This window comes from Lepisosteus oculatus, chromosome 2 (genome assembly GCF_040954835.1).
Source record: "Lepisosteus oculatus isolate fLepOcu1 chromosome 2, fLepOcu1.hap2, whole genome shotgun sequence".
NCBI lineage: Eukaryota > Metazoa > Chordata > Actinopteri > Semionotiformes > Lepisosteidae > Lepisosteus > Lepisosteus oculatus.
Genome location: NC_090697.1, coordinates 32,548,489 through 32,564,596, shown reverse-complemented (window position 1 = coordinate 32,564,596; position 16,108 = coordinate 32,548,489). Strand labels below are relative to the sequence as shown.

The 16,108-nt window shown below is 38.7% G+C and overlaps 1 protein-coding gene across 1 annotated transcript; it reads right to left on the bottom strand.

The window, feature by feature from the left end:
• Positions 1-8: 8 nt before the first annotated feature.
• On the bottom strand, positions 9-7,244 carry rwdd1 (RWD domain containing 1). The gene is made up of 7 exons (XM_006626281.3): positions 7,086-7,244; positions 6,465-6,530; positions 5,135-5,265; positions 1,695-1,838; positions 1,266-1,398; positions 451-513; positions 9-332 (listed from the first exon to the last, which is right to left on the bottom strand). Exons 1-7 carry the CDS (start codon positions 7,156-7,158, stop codon positions 220-222), a joined length of 723 nt encoding a protein of 240 aa, XP_006626344.1. The 5' UTR covers positions 7,159-7,244; the 3' UTR covers positions 9-219.
• Between the last annotated feature and the right edge of the window lie 8,864 nt (positions 7,245-16,108).

The following is a 16,108-nucleotide window of genomic DNA, read 5'->3' as shown; positions in this document are numbered from 1 at the left end:
AGACTAGGTTGGTTTCTAAAAAGTTTTATTTTTAAAAGGTGCATTTTTGACATCACTTTGATAGGGATTAAGTAAGGCTGCATCATTTTTAAATTTTAATTTGTTTATTAATTACAGCCAATAGAATATAAACAACTGACGTTTAAACCAAAATGGATGCGATCATGCTGGATTATGCTGAACCACAGATACTGTGGCTTACAGAGTATGAGTTCACGGTTAATCCTCATCACTTCCAAATGCAGCCGGATCAAAATCTGGATCGTCTTCATCGAGCTCTAGATCGTCCATGTCCTGGAATAAAGACTCGTCCACTTCCACATTATTTCCAGCTGTAAAAGACAAATATTTAAATATTTTCAAATTAGCATATTAGCATAGCATATTCGAATTAACTATGTTCATATTTTCATAATCAAATTTAAAAAAACAATTTGTTAAGCTACCCACCTTCCTCCAGAAATTTAATGTCAGATGTGTCAAGATTGTGGTCTGTTTCAAATAATTGTTTACCTGAAAAAAAAAAAGGTCAGGTTAATTGAACACTTTTTTAAAAATGCTTTTCTGGTTATTTATATTACTAGCCTCAGTTACTGCAATACATTGCAGTGTTCAAGAGATTTCACCATAGCAAAAACCTCACCAGTGTGATGATTACACTGCTGTTCTTCATTGACATATTTTGTAAACATATAGAGGAGGCTTTGCCATGGACTGTTCAGGTCAATTACTCTTATTATACACCTAAATAAAACCGGATGATCAAGATAAGAAAAACACAACAGGCTTTCCATATGCATAGATAACTCTTCATATCATCAGGGTTCAATATTCTGCACCTCTTTACTTTGATTGTAGCTCCGTCACCAGCCAGCTGGGACTGGGATTCCTGAAGGTACTGCCTAGAACTGGCCGAGAGCAGCCAGAGCCATGCGATGAGGACTGGCCTGGTATACTTGGCATGGGACGTGCCAGTTGCCCGAAAGCTAACATGTTGCCAGTGTGGGCCGCACCTATTCTATCAATGCTAGTTCTTCTGTATAGGCCCTGTGGGCATCATGGGATTAAAAATGGCAGATCACCCCGACAGGTGCTCATTTCTGCACAGAAATGTACATGGAATAGACAACATCCTCCCACAACAAGGCTCACTCAGCCAAGATGATTAACAACTGATGATCTGCAATTCTTTCTTGGGTGAGAACAATAACCTGTAATCACTGTAACCTGGCGAATGTATCATTAGACGAGAGCAATGTGCCTACCAGTAAGTTTACACTTCCCAGATTGCTCCTCCTCTTTCATTTTTTTCCTTTTCAATTCTGTCATCTCGAGCTCAAACCTTGCTTTCCAAGAGAGGAAATTTTCAATTGTGACAGGCGTGCCATGGAACTGGACCTGTATAAAAAGATAAAAACACAGACCACTGTGCTTAGAAAACTGCAAAAGCAAGCAAATGATGATTGATCCAATGCTTCAATTTCAAAGTAGTTATTATTAATTGAAATCAAACTAGTCACATCAAAAGCCATCTTGCATGGTGCTTAAAAGATCAAACAAACCATAGTGAATTTTCACTACACATAATTTGCATAATTTCAGAAAAGCCAAAATACAAAACGTGTGAAAGATGCATCTCAGTGTCATCTTTAGTTCGCGACAGAACAATTTGTGCAAAGATTTCCTATACAGACCTTCTCCGCTTCCTCTGCCTCTTTCTCTTTCCTTCTCTTCTCTTCCTCTCTTCGTTTTTTTATCTGGTCAACAATTTCATTTAGTTTTTCCTGCACTGCAGTTACTAATGTGAATATCATCACCATTCCAAGATTTTCTTCTGCCTGTAGGCAATGAGAGAAAAAAATGTTCATAGACAAAAAATTTGTCAATACTGTAAAAAACAGATGAAAATCAAGATGTCACAGACCACAAACATAAAACCCTCTAGCTGCAACACCTTAACACCTTTTTTCATCTCTCTAAAACTGAAATCCACCACCTAAGCTCTATGAATCCATATTCCAATATACTGTCCTGTTTTTAACATTTAACATTTTATTCAATCTGTATACTCAAACTGAAGACTTTTAAGGGTAAGTTACAGTAAATACCAGCAAAAGCAAAACAGAAACAAATGAAATATGTTGACTGAAAAATTGAATATGCCGATTTAGAACACCAATCACATGATCCTATTCTGTCACCGATTCAGCAATCATATTCAGATCGTCTCCAAGTTCAGTTGGGGCACTTTTGCTCATTCTTCGTGGCAATTTTCTTGAGATTTGCTCAAGCTCTCTCTAGGTGCTTGGTGATCACATATGGATAGCAAGTTTTCAAGTCTTTCCAGAGATTATCAATCGGATTGAACCATTTAAGAATACTTTCTTATTCTTAAGCCACTTAAGGGTAGCTTTGGCCTTCTGCTTTTAGTCACTGGTTTGTTGAAACCTGATCCTTTCTTCAATTTTAGATATGAAGCAGTTTTTTTCTTCAAGATTCGCCAATACTTTTCTCCATCTATGTTCCTATCAGCCTTTAGAAATGTCAAGTTCCATTTGTCCGCCTTGCCAGTTTTCTCCTTGCCTAGCTGCTCAGTTTGAAGGGAAAGCCTGATCTAAGCCATATGTGAGTGCCTCCCATTTCTTATGACTTCATCATGCTCAAAGAGATATTAAGGATCTCTGAAAAGGCACCTTTTCCTTATCTGTGCCTTTATACAACTTTATTACTGAGTTGTTCTGAAAGATCCTTGGTCTTCAGAGTTGAATCTTTGGATAAATTCACCATCTAACTGAAGGACCTTACAGAAGGAGAAGTATTAATTCTGAAAACAAGTGAACCATAACTAATGCAAACAGAGGCCACTCAAATAATTTTATGGCACATCAAGGTAATTATGTGCACTTTTACGTAATTTAGGTTTGCCACAGCAAAGGGTTTGAATATAAAACACTTAAACTTAAAAACTTTTCCATTTCTCTATCACATTTATTACCCATTTTCTTCTCGTTTTGTTTTTTGCTTTGAATGTGTGGAATAGGTTATGTATATACTGCTATTGAAAAGTGTCATGACTTCACGTTTTAAAGCAACAAAAGTGAAAACTATGAAAGGGTCTGGATGAAACTACAAAAATAAAGGCACAATTAACTGAGGGTTTGGATCCATTCTTAAATATTAATTAGTTATTTTGATCAAATCAGAGTTAAATAGTTGTCATTTTATGAATACAGCATGACAGCCAAACCCAATATAAAGATAATAATAATATAATAATAATAAACTTTATTTTATATAGCGCCTTTAAAGGTGGCTTCTCAAAGCGCTTTACAGGATGACAATAACAATAAATAAGAAGACTACAACAATAAATAAGAAAATTTCACAAGACAGGACACAATTAAAATTACAACAATACAACAATAACAATAGAGGAGACCGTGGAAGATGGTATTAAGAAGAGCAGAGGGGTGAAGAATGGAACCAGTTAAGTAAAGGCTTTTCTGAAAAGGAGGGTTTTGAGTCTGGATTTGAAGGAGTTTAGAGAAGGTGACTCTCGGATATCCTTGGGCAAAGAGTTCCAGAGCTTGGGGGCGTAGCAGGAGAAGGCCCTGTCGCCCATACAATGTAGACGGGCTTGGGGGACAGTAAGGAGGGCAGAATTTGAAGAGCGGAGGTTGCGAGGTGGGGAGTAGGGCGATAAAAGTTCAGACAGGTATTGAGGTGCCAAGCCATGTAAAGCCTTGTAGGTGAGCATGAGGATTTTAAAGTCTACGCGGAATTTGACCGGAAGCCAGTGCAAGGACTCCAGGATAGGAGTAATGTGAACACTTGCACTAGACCTGGTCAGGATTCTGGCTGCTGAATTTTGGACATACTGCAGCTTGTTCAGAGTAGATTTAGATACCCCAGGGAGCAGAGCATTGCAGTAGTCAATTCGAGAGAATACAAATATGTTGATCAGCTTTTCAGCCACAGTTAATGATAGCATAGGGCGGAGTCTTGCAATATTTCTAAGGTGAAAAAAAGATGTTTTGACAGTATGCTGTACATGTGGATCGAATGTTAAGCCAGAATCGAATATAACCCCAAGGTTTTTCAATTTTGATTGGAGCTCAAGTACAGAGCCATCTACAGACAGGGTTACAGGACTGGCTTTACGAAGTTGATGGGGGGTACCAATAAGCATGACTTCAGTCTTGTCACAGTTAAGATGAAGGAAGTTTTGAGTCATCCAAATTTTTATGTCAGAGATGCAATTAGATAGAATAGAGACAGCCACATCAGTGTCGGTTTTGGTATGGATGTATATTTGAGTATCGTCAGCGTAAAAATGAAAGCTGAGGCCATGTGATCTTAAAAGCTGACCAAGTGGGAACATGTAAATGCTGAAGAGCAAGGGGCCCAGTATTGAGCCCTGAGGGACACCAGACTTGACAAGACCAATTTCAGACCTGTACCCATTGAGAGAGACAAAGTGACAGCGATCAGTGAGGTAAGACTTAAACCATTTGAGGGCAGTTTCAGAGACTCCAAACAGTCTCGAGACGAGAAAGCAAGATGTTATGGTCAACAGTGTCAAAGGCAGCACTGAGATCAAGAAGGATGAGTATGGAAAGAGAACCAGAATCAGAAGCTATTAGGAGATCGTTGGTGACTTTGACTAGGGCGGTTTCTGTGCTGTGAAGTTGACGGAAGCCAGATTGGAGGGGTTCGAAAAGGTTGTTTGTCATGAGGTGGTTATGTAACTGAAGTGTGACAGCACGTTCTAGAATTTTAGAGAGAAAGGGTAAGTTGGAGATGGGGCAAAAGTTGTTAAGATTGTCGAGAGCCATGTTAGGCTTCTTTGGCACTGGGGTAATAGCAGCAGTTTTGATACCTAAAGATACCTTAAATCAATCACCACTTTGTTGGTTTTTTTTTACTAATAATATGAAACAATAAAACGTATGCAGGCCCAAGAATGGACACTGGTGTGATAGTTTGCAACATGTAAGATAATGTATATGTCAGGAACTGCAGCAATCACTTTACAGACCATCAACCTGTTCTTACAGGCAGATGTGAAGCACAAAAGGGTGTTTCAGTTGCCAAGTGAAAATGCACAGGAATACAATGGGAGACATCTCTTCACCTGTTGCTGTAATAGTGTTAGTATGTCTGTGATGTCACTGTCTTCAAGGTTATCCTGTGAAAAAATTTCATAAAGTGGAGGTTCATCGGGATACGTCTCTACATACGTAAACTTCAAAGTAGTCTGAACAGCTAGAAAAAAAGAAAGAATTTTCAGTAAGCATACATCAAAAAAGATCATGGATTTTGCATAACAATCAAATTTTAGTTTAAATTTGCAATGTTAGTTTCTGTTATAATGATATATTCTGATACAGTTAGTTATTTATACAAAGTCACTTTATCACAAGTGAAATATCCATATTTGCAAACATTCATTATCCTTTCATAAATAAATAATACCTTCTGAAAACAGCTGTGCACCACAAACACAACCATGATGACCCCACTTCTAAAGGTCAGAGGGCAGTGTTTTTATTTCTAATTGAATGACTGACACTGTGTGAAGTAACTCCCTGGCTGAACAGATAACATTCTGTGGATGTTATAGACACCTGCATGTTCTGCCATGTTTACCTTTGACAGTTTTTTCTCTTGCTTCTCCGCAAAGTCGGTATAACCAGTTCTGTTAGCTTTGAGCTACCAAGATCTATGAAAACTTCATAAATAACTGGTCAGTGACTGATGGCAGAACATCCAGTGCCATAAAGATTTCCATCAGGCTTCTAACAGCATTTGATTAAAACAGCAGCACTGTAAATATAATCTACCTGAATCACCAAATAGATTCCTCCCATGAGTAAGTAAATATAACCAAGAAAGCAGTGACACAAATGGTTTAAGAAAATCTAAGACAATCAAAAAAAATGTTAGTTAAAAAATTGAATGTACTGCAAGTACAGGTAAAAATAAAATATCAGAAAGGAAAAGAGCTGTGATAGTCTAAGTGTTTCAAAGAGAATAGGAAATAAAAAGGAAACGACTAATATATTAAATTAGATCTGGTTCTGGAGATCTGCAAGTTAATTTAATTCAGCAACCAAATGAACTAGATGGGCTGAATGTCCTCCTCTCGTTTGTAACTTTCTTTATATACAGTATGCATATATACTGTACTTAAACATCGATTTGTGTTTATGTGCATATTTAATATTTTATAATAAAATATTTTGGTTTTTGTGAATATGCATGATACAATCGATACACACACAACAAATATTCAGGAACAAGTAATGGTGACCCGAAGTGACACCCGAAGAAGGCTTCACAGCCGAAACGTTGTGTTTTTTTCCTCCCTTTTCAGCACAGAATAAACCTTTAAGTGTTCCTTTGCAGTCTACGCATGCTGACTCAGCTAACTACTTGAGCTTCAACAAAAATTCAGTACTTACTTTCATCATTTTCGCCTGCGTCAGAAGTCACAGTAATAGTAAAACTTGAAGGGTTTTCTGAAAGCACTGGCCATAAAAAGAACAATACAAATTAACCATTACAATACTATTAAATTACTAAATAACAACAACAACGTATATTATACGAGATATGAATATGTATCAAATAAGGCTTATGCATGTATGGATTTGATAGCTTTTATTAACATATAAAAGATAACCCGTACGTTTGTACAGAGAATGTGGAAATGTATAAGCCTGAGTTATTATCGGAAATGCTCGAATGTTTTGCGTCTACATTTAACTATTGCATTGTATATTCACGCACTGCATAACTGATTTTGCTGCATAAACTGAAGCTGCTTTATGCGACTGCCCAGCTAGCCTTGCAAACATAACGCTTCATTAAAAACCAAACAGCACTGGAACAATAACACCTAATATATTACGACATATCTAATTTTGTAGCAGATATCGTTTTTCGAAAGCTTAGAAAATAAGAAAAAATAGGAAACCCAAGTACAGATTCCTGACAGAACTTGCTGCAGCTGCAAACACTACACGTTTTCTCTGAAATTTCTACAAACTCTATGCTTAGTTTAAAAATATTACAGTACATACCTGTAAACGAATCCGGGTATATGGACTCCAATGCCTCCAACTCGTTCCGCTGCTCCTCTCCGTAATCTGTCATTTTTTCTCACAATTTCCCATTGATTACTATATTACAAAAAATACAAATGAACAACCCGCAAATGAGGCCTGAAAGAGATCGACTTCTCGGCAATCACGAGTCAGGTCTTCATCGCTGTTGATAAAACGCGTTTAAAAACAATATAGGATGAATAATTATTTCTGTATACAATGAAACACTCGGAATATTTTCTTTGTATTTTATTTTTCATTTAAAATACCATTTTTATCGTATTTAGTTGTATCTTTAATTGATTAGTCTGGGCCTTACGTGGAAGGTCGCACACTAGTCACATGGCATGGGTGTATAGTTTGGAATGAAGAGTTTGTAGGTGGTGAGCTGTAGCACGTTAAAGTATAGTATTCTGTGTGGTGCGATTTATATGTTAATTAGTTTGTATACATTAACGATACGTTAAGAATTGCGGGAATACTTCTTCCTGTTTTCAATACGAGATATACTGGAGTACTAACCGAAAATTAATGTAGGTTTTTTGTATTTGTTGTCCTGATCACTTTGTCAAATATTTAAAATGATCTTTCTGCTGTACGCTAGAAAGCATCAAAATATTGGTGTTCGCAGGGCTGTATCAGGGCTCGAGAGAAAATAGTGCATTTATGTCCAGTCTGGGTGCCGGGGGGTCGGTGTGTCTGCTGGTCTTCATCATTATATCATCATAGCTACCCACCTGAACAATCATGCTCATGCCCATGCCCATGTCAGGCCCCCTTGTAATCTTTACTGTTCAAGACTAAAGGGTCCGTTTCTTCAGCCTGTCAGTGTTGAATATACCCTTAAGGCTGCAGATATTTGGTTTGTCTTCTGTGGACAGATTCCTGAGCAGCAATATATTTCCTATAACATGGCGATTAAAATAGTATACACTCTTCTAAGTGTGGCCTAATTGGTGCATTAGACATTTTAAACATAACATTCTTTGATTTTGAACTCTACATTTATGAAGTATACGGTAGTAGTTCAGGTGGGTAGCTGCGTCAGCATGCGTAGGCTGCAAAGGAACAAGTAATAGGTTTATTCCATGCTGAAAAAAAGAAGAAAGAGAACACAACGTTTCGGCCGTGGAGCCTTCTTCAGGTGTCAATGAAGTATATATTATGTTTATGAAGTATTTATTATTTTGTTTGCCTAATTTACTGCTTTTCTACATCGTCTAGAAGATTTAAATTAATATTAATTAAGAAGGGCAGTGGTCCAAGTACATACCCCCATAGTACAGTAATTCACTATTTCCTCAGTTTGAATATTCATCCCATATTTTTACCCTCTGTTTTCTATTTAATAACCAATCCTCAATCCAAACACTAATTTCCCTGAATGTCTGTAAAATGCAAATTGTAAATAAGGCTTTTTTTAGGAACTTTATAAAAAAAAATCAGAAAATCTAAATACACCATATTGCATTTCATGTGTGTATCCATTGCAATTGTTGTTTGTCCAAATAATAAATTGGTAAGACCTACCTTTTCTAAATCCATCATGAACACCATGCCACCCCCAACCCGAAAATTACCAAAACAATTCCATTTTGTATGCTAAAATATGAACACTAAAGTCTTCTGTTAGGATACTGCATCACACAACTAGCTTAAAAGCTCCATTATTGGAGAATACTTTGTTGTTTATTAATATTATCAGAAAGAAACAACAATATATACCTGGGTTTGCAAAAGCAATATATCGCACAGAAAAGTGATTGTTTCGCCGAGGCCATATCAATCACAATAATATTCAATTTAACTTTTGCATGCACACATTGGAGCCAACGGAAGGTTACAGTAGTAGAAAATAGAATGAGAGGAGATTTAGCACCACTAGATGGCAGAGACTTGCACAGTCTTCTTAGTGAAGACCAGAGGGAAAATGGTGTTTGGGATAAAAGAGCAGTTCTAGTAGGCAAACTTGTTATGCCACACCCATAGATGGAAAATAGGGTGCAGCAAATTGGTAATTACCAGAGTCAGTTCAGTGGCAAAGTTTTAATGGTTTATTGAACAAGAAATGGAATAATAGGAGAAATTAGAATGGGAAGAGTCCTGGGGCAAAACCAGCAACTCCACATGCTATTGTGACTCAATATCTGAGCATAAATAGTGAATGCGGTTCCTAATTAATGGATAAGCCTGGCCTGTGCTTAATTGAGTTGGCCCTGATGAGCTCCTTCTATGTGTGGAATGTTGAGGAGGTGTTGATACCACAATACTGCAGGTCATCAGGGCTCATCAGAGATTTCCAGGGAGCAGGTGGTTGTGCTGATGACAGTCTGGTCAACTCTTGGGGCCTTATAACCAGTGCTGCTCACATAGAAGACAGCAGCTATATCACCCTACAACTCACAACTGGTAACACACTGAAGCTAAGTAGGTGTGAGCTTTGCCAGTACCTGGATGGGAGACCTCCTGGGAAAAGCGAAGACTGATGCTGGAAGAGGTGTTAGTGGGACCAGTAGGGGACACTATACTGTAAAAAAGCGCTGTCCTTCGGATGAGATGTAAAACCAAGGTCCTGACTCTCTGTGGTCATTAAAAATCCCAGGGCGTTTCTCGGAAAGAGTAGGGGTGTCCTGGACAAATTTCCCATTGGCCTTTACCAATCATGGCCTCCTAATAGTCCCCATCTATGAACTGGCTTCATTACTCTGTCGGTGCTGGTGTGGGGTGAGCGTACTCTGGCCGCTGTTGCTTCATCCAGGTGGTGGAGCGTGATAGTGAAGGGGAGTCCCCATTACCTGTAAAGCATTTTGAGTGGAGTGTCCAGAAAAGTGCTATATAAGTTTATTATTATTATTTTTATGATTGCCTGTAGAGTGAAATCAGAAAGAAGAGGAATAGATATCTGAGGGAAGGGCAAAAGGGTTGTTAAGGTAGAGTGAAAAAAGATAGGGATGAGGGGGGGCATGCATACAGTAGATACATTGGTTAGTCTTAACAATGCAATGGCTGTGCAGTTATTAGGTGAAGGCTGTCCTAAGTATACAGTATATTAATAATACCAATCATGCATCTCAGCTATAGACTTGGCAAACCTATCACATGCTCATTCCTCACACCGGGACTTGTTTATATTCAGCAGAGGTGAAGGAGAGAGTAACTTCTAATACTCCTTGAGCACTTGGGTATATACCGTACTCTTGTACTCTTCATGGGATTCCATAATTCACACTTCGGACCTTTGACCAAGGTGTTATATGATCTGTCTACAGCTGCAGTAATAGAAAGTATGACCAATTAAACTCTCCCAAAACATACAGTAGTCTCTGTAGTATATTCAAATATATATTTATCTTCTTCCTCCCTCTCTTCATCTGCTTTTCCATCTACTGGAGTAGTTTTCGGACCTGTGCAACCAGCTATCCTTGGATCGTGTGACAATTCCTGTTGCAATCTGGACAGTTCTTAGAGGGACATAAATAGCATGCACATCATAAGCATCACAAAGTTACCATATTTACATTATACAAAAAAGTATTTGTTTGGACCCAGATGGAAAATTCCATCTGCAGCCACAGAGTGTGTTTGTGGACATTGGGATGGTTTACTGGATCCATAGGGAGAGGTGAAACAGAGCTCACATTGACATCTTAATCTGTGAACTACGTTTCCCCTGACAGGACCGCTCTTCCATGCCTGGTCCCCAGAGTAAGGAATGTCTTTTTACCCTACTTTTACCCCATGATAAAAAACAGGTATCAATATAAGATAAGATTTTATTGTCCCCTGAGGGAAATTGTTTATGGACACACAGCACTCCTGTACATTTAAATAGAATGCAAACACAAAAAAGAAGAAGAAAAGAAAAACATTGCACATTATGCTATTACAAAAAATAAGAAAAACATTGCACATCACTCTATTGCACATGTAAAGTAGACAGCATAACAACGTGTAACATTTATAACACATCACAAAACATATTGCGCTTTGAGTTGTTGTAACAGACAAATAAGTTCTGGATTCCGAGATGAAGTTTAAAGAGATTGGTTTTATTGCATGCAAGGAACAATAAAACCGAAGTATTATTCGAAATACCGGTACAAAACTTCCAGTTTAAATAGCACTTTTCAGCAGCTTCTGGCGGTAGCTCGTTACCATGGTAACGGGGGGAGGTCGCGGTGTTCGGACAGCCCCCAGGCTCTGACCACTCTTAATGGTCAGTTTTAGGTTTCCTTCCTTGGGGGGGGGGGTTTCTAGCTGGCATCTGGAATCCTTATCAGTTATTCCACTTTCCTGCCTTAACTTGCCTGGAATGTCTTGTGTCACAAGAAGTCCAGTCCTTGTGCAGAAAGGAATCAGTTAACCCCTTCTTTACTTCAGGAGAAGGCGACAGGGCCTTCTCCTGCTATGCCCCCAAGCTCTGGAACTCCTTGCCCAAGGATATTAGAGAGTCACCTTCTCTAAACTCCTTCAAATCCAGACTCAAAACCCTCCTTTTCAGAAAAGCCTTTACTTAACTGGTTCCATTCTTCACCCCTCTGCTCTTCTTAATACCATCTTCCACGGTCTCCTCTATTGTTATTGTTGTATTGCTGTAATTATAATTGTGTCCTGTCTTGTGAAATTTTTCTTATTTATTGTTGTAGTCTTCTTATTTATTGTTATTGTCATCCTGTAAAGCGCTTTGAGAAGCCACCTTTAAAGGCGCTATATAAAATAAAGTTTATTATTATTATTATTATTATTATATCTTTATTCAGAGTCAAAATTGTGTTCATCCTTGACATTTGCGTTGACAGCTTTAATGGATAGTGGAACAAAGGAACGTTTGTATCTGTTTGACTTACATTTGGGAACCCTAGAACGTTTGCCAGAAGGAAGAAGTTGATATTCACAGCTGAGGATGTGGGAAGGATCTTATATCATTTTTCCAGCCTGTTTGATTTTGGATTTTTCAAAGATTGTCTGCGGGGAGGGATGCTGTTTCACTCCCATGACCTTCAAAGCTGTCTGGAAGAGGTGGTAATTTGTGATTTTAAATGAACTGATAGATTACCAAACCACACTGTAATACCATTTCTGATAATGCTCTCCATTACAGCATGGTAAATGAGTAGCATTACATCCTGTCGAACCCCAAACACTCTTAGTCTTCCCAGGAAATATAAGCGCTGCTGAACATTGGAGCAAACACTCTCAACATGAGTAATCCAGCACAGGTTACAGTCTAGACTCTATGTGTACACCTAAGTACTTATAATGTATCAACCTGAGTGATAAGTTCGTTGTGGATTACTACATGTGATCCCAACTGCTCTGGGATCAAAAACTATTTCTTTTATTTTTTGTATTACATTTGTTTCATTTTGCAGTTGTTTTATTTTTCTTTCAGGCTCTAATTCTCTCTATACACAAAAAAAGACTTTTCCTGTCCTTTCTTTTCTCTGACCATTCCACCACTCCAACTGATAATAACCTTTCTTCTGGTTGTGACAGTTCTTAAGCTCTTTTCTTCATATAGGCCCCTCTACATTGTATGAAATATTTTATTTTCATCTAGATTCTGTGGCAGTTAGCACAGATGTACAGGTAATGAACAAACAAATGGATACACCTGGGAAAATGGGGGATACTGAGCATTTTGAAAGCAAGACTTCCACACAGGTATGGCTTTTGCATTAATTTAGCAAATAACATCCCAGCATGCTTAGGGTTATGTATAAAAATGATGGACAGGCCTGATTACCTATAATTATGGCCAGTATGGTTCAGGAGGAGACCTCAAAGTCTTTAAAAGAAGGTAATTACTAGGGAATGTTTGACAGGAGCTTCAGCTTCAGACCAAGACAGCTCAACTTGCTGATGTTACATGAGCAGCAGTCTAAAGTGATGCCAGCATGAAACTCCAAGGGATAGACAGCAGCAGTAAAGGCCTCCATGTGTAGAAGAGGATACCCCAGGTCTGGGATATCTGTACACAGGTTTAGTGTGTAAGAACAAACAGACCAGTAACTGCAGATCAATTAACTTCAAATTACAACCTTAGTCAGAAACAGGCTGCTGAGAATTGCACAGAGTGGAATATCATAGTCGAAACTGGTCATCGCCCCTGGCAGTGCACATGTGCAAATCATGTGGTGCAAAGGCAGTGGACCACTGAGCAATAGAGAAATGGGACCTGGTCAGATGAATCACCCTTCACCATGTTCTCTAAGACAGTAGTATACACTTCCATCAAATAGGTGTGAGTTGATTGGCTTTTGTCACGATCGCTAACCCCTCCTCTTAAGGGAGCTCCAGCCCTTCCTCGTTCCTTCCCATTGTCTTCACCTGTTCCCTATTCCCGTTCCCCCTTTAAAGCCAGACGCTGACCTCACTCCGGGTTCCTCATTGATTTCCACATCATGAGAGCCCGGGGTCTTGCTGCGTCTGGCTCCGTTATGCTTTTAACGTTCTGTTCCTAGTTCCTGGTTCCCCTCGCCGGTTCCGACCCGGTTCATGTTTTAACTTCCTGGATGGATCCCCTGGCCTTGGACTCTCCCCTTTGTCTCGGATTACTCTTTTGGATTTCCTACTTGGATTGTTCGCCTGGATTCACTTCCCCTGGACACCTGCACTCCATGGACACGCCCCCCGTCTCCAGACCCTTATCCTGCATGACTATTTTTCCCCTTGTGTCTTCACTTTTCTGGATTGCGTCGTCCGCATAGGGCCCGGAAAGAACTGTTCGTTACAGCTTTCTTGTGAAACAATTGTTGCATCCCTCCTGCAGAATTCCGTATACTGGTAGACTCCATGCCATGGCACATACAGGCCTTACTGGTTACATGTGGTGGCCCAACAACCTATTTAATGACTTTACATTGGTGCTTCCATTTCATTGTTTACTCCCTGTGATATGGCTGTTGGAACTCCTCCAGGATGCTCCACATGTCACACAAGCTGCTGTAGTGATGTTAGGGGATTTAATTTACTGAAGAATTTAGAAATGAGAAAAGTAAATTGAGAGAGTGCTTTGGCTACTGTTAGAAATCAGTCTAATGCAATAACACGCAACTAGACATGCAGATCCTAAATATACAACACACAATTTATAAACACAACACCAAAACATGCATAGCGCACCAACATGTGCTGTTTACAGATGATTTATCATTCACTCAGGGATTACAGAGATAATCATTAATAATGTCACAGTTAAAATATATTAACTATAACATTCGTTATTGTCTACCTCTGAGGTTATATCAGTTTCAAATAGTTAATCCCATTCATACACTCAAAGACAAGTAAATATGCATTGGGATCAAGACTTTATCAAACATGTTTAGAATAGTAGTTTTATACTAAAAAATCCACTGGCCAAACATTTCAAGGGTTTTGAATTTCCTACTGAAAATGGACCTAGACTGCTTTCGTTGCAGTGGTCCAATCTCCTTCAGTTTACTGGGTCTAGGCCAGTAGTGTCCTGGTGTGCAGAGAGAGAGGAGGGGAGTAAGATTGTTTAGCTGCTGCTGGAAGAACAAGAAAGCTAACAGTGTACTCACAGTGTCTGACTTGGTCCGGCCTTAAGTGATATCAGTTTGTCCCTGCTATACCTCTATACTGAATATGCTGTGATATTCAGAATGCCAGCAAAAAGAGTTAAACTCTTAATCATTTTGTTGATCAGGTGAAATATCTATTACTGTAGTTCGCATGTCGCAAGATTTCTTTTGTTGCAAAAAGATTTGTAGGCAGAATTCAGTTATGCCTGGCTAGGCCTGGCATCTTGAATAAAGTTAAAGTCCTGAATCTGACAACTTGCAGTCCCGTGATTGGCGATGTTGTCAGATTGCAAAGTTAGATGGAAAGAGCAAGAAGCTGTCCTTTTAAACCAGATGATGATTGGTTGTGATGTTTCCAGGTGGCGTGGTATCCACACCCTGCATGTTCCTCATTGGTTTGTCATCTTTTGGATGATTGACTGTGACCTGCAGCCTAAGATCATTGCTCAGTTGTGGTAGTACAGTATGTCTGTGGACACATGGGCATTCACACCTGTGCATCCATCCGCCATGAAGAGTACCCTCCTGGTTTGTGTCACAGTTGCAGGATGTGCTGCTTTTTAGAGATGTCGTTTTCAGCTGCATTCCTAGTGCTTTAGACAGAGTCCTGAGCTTTTAAGTTATCTTCTCAAGGTCAAAGAAACATTATTAGAAATCTTCAATAATAATAACGTCTTAGTGTGATAATATGTCTTGCTGCTACACTGAAGATTACTGGTTTAAACATTTTTTTTCAGGTTTGAAGTGTACAATACATTTGGAGAATTATTTTTTTGGAGATGGCAGCTCAAATGCTGTCAGCCTCCGAGCCTAGAATTGGCACCTCTGACTAATCTCTATCTGTCACCTACTGTATCACTGCAGGTAGTAATAATAATACAATTAGAGGGCAAGAGAGAAATTACATAATTTGCCAGAATAATTCTTTGTGATAACAGAATTTGAAAGATAATTTTTTTTGCAAACAGTGTTCTTTTGAGATGTTTCTTGAACAGCAGAAAGAAACAACTTTGTTAGAATGTTAGAAAAGCACTTTCAAAACAGTTTCAAAAAGTTATGTTAGAATACAAACAGACCTATTTGTATCTGTGACACAACTGCATGTTTTTTCAAAAGCAGAGAGTACTTCAAATACTGTAATCTTTGAATTTTGTACTGTATAGCCATGGGCTTGCAATGTCAGCTTTCTTACCTGTACCTAGAGGAGCACGTTTTTACATGCAACGCTGTCCACAAAAGGGGATTTTTCTTTTGTTTTAGAATCAGTGATTATTTTTTCGCCGTATCACTTCTTGCACACTTCAAGTAATAAATGATCCACTTATGAAAACCCTACCACAAATACAGGACACAGCATGTTTTTACATGATTCTGTAACACAGCCTTTTGAGGAGTTTTACACACCCAAGTTCTTCATGCACTCTGGTCCCACAGGCGTAGTAAAATACTCTT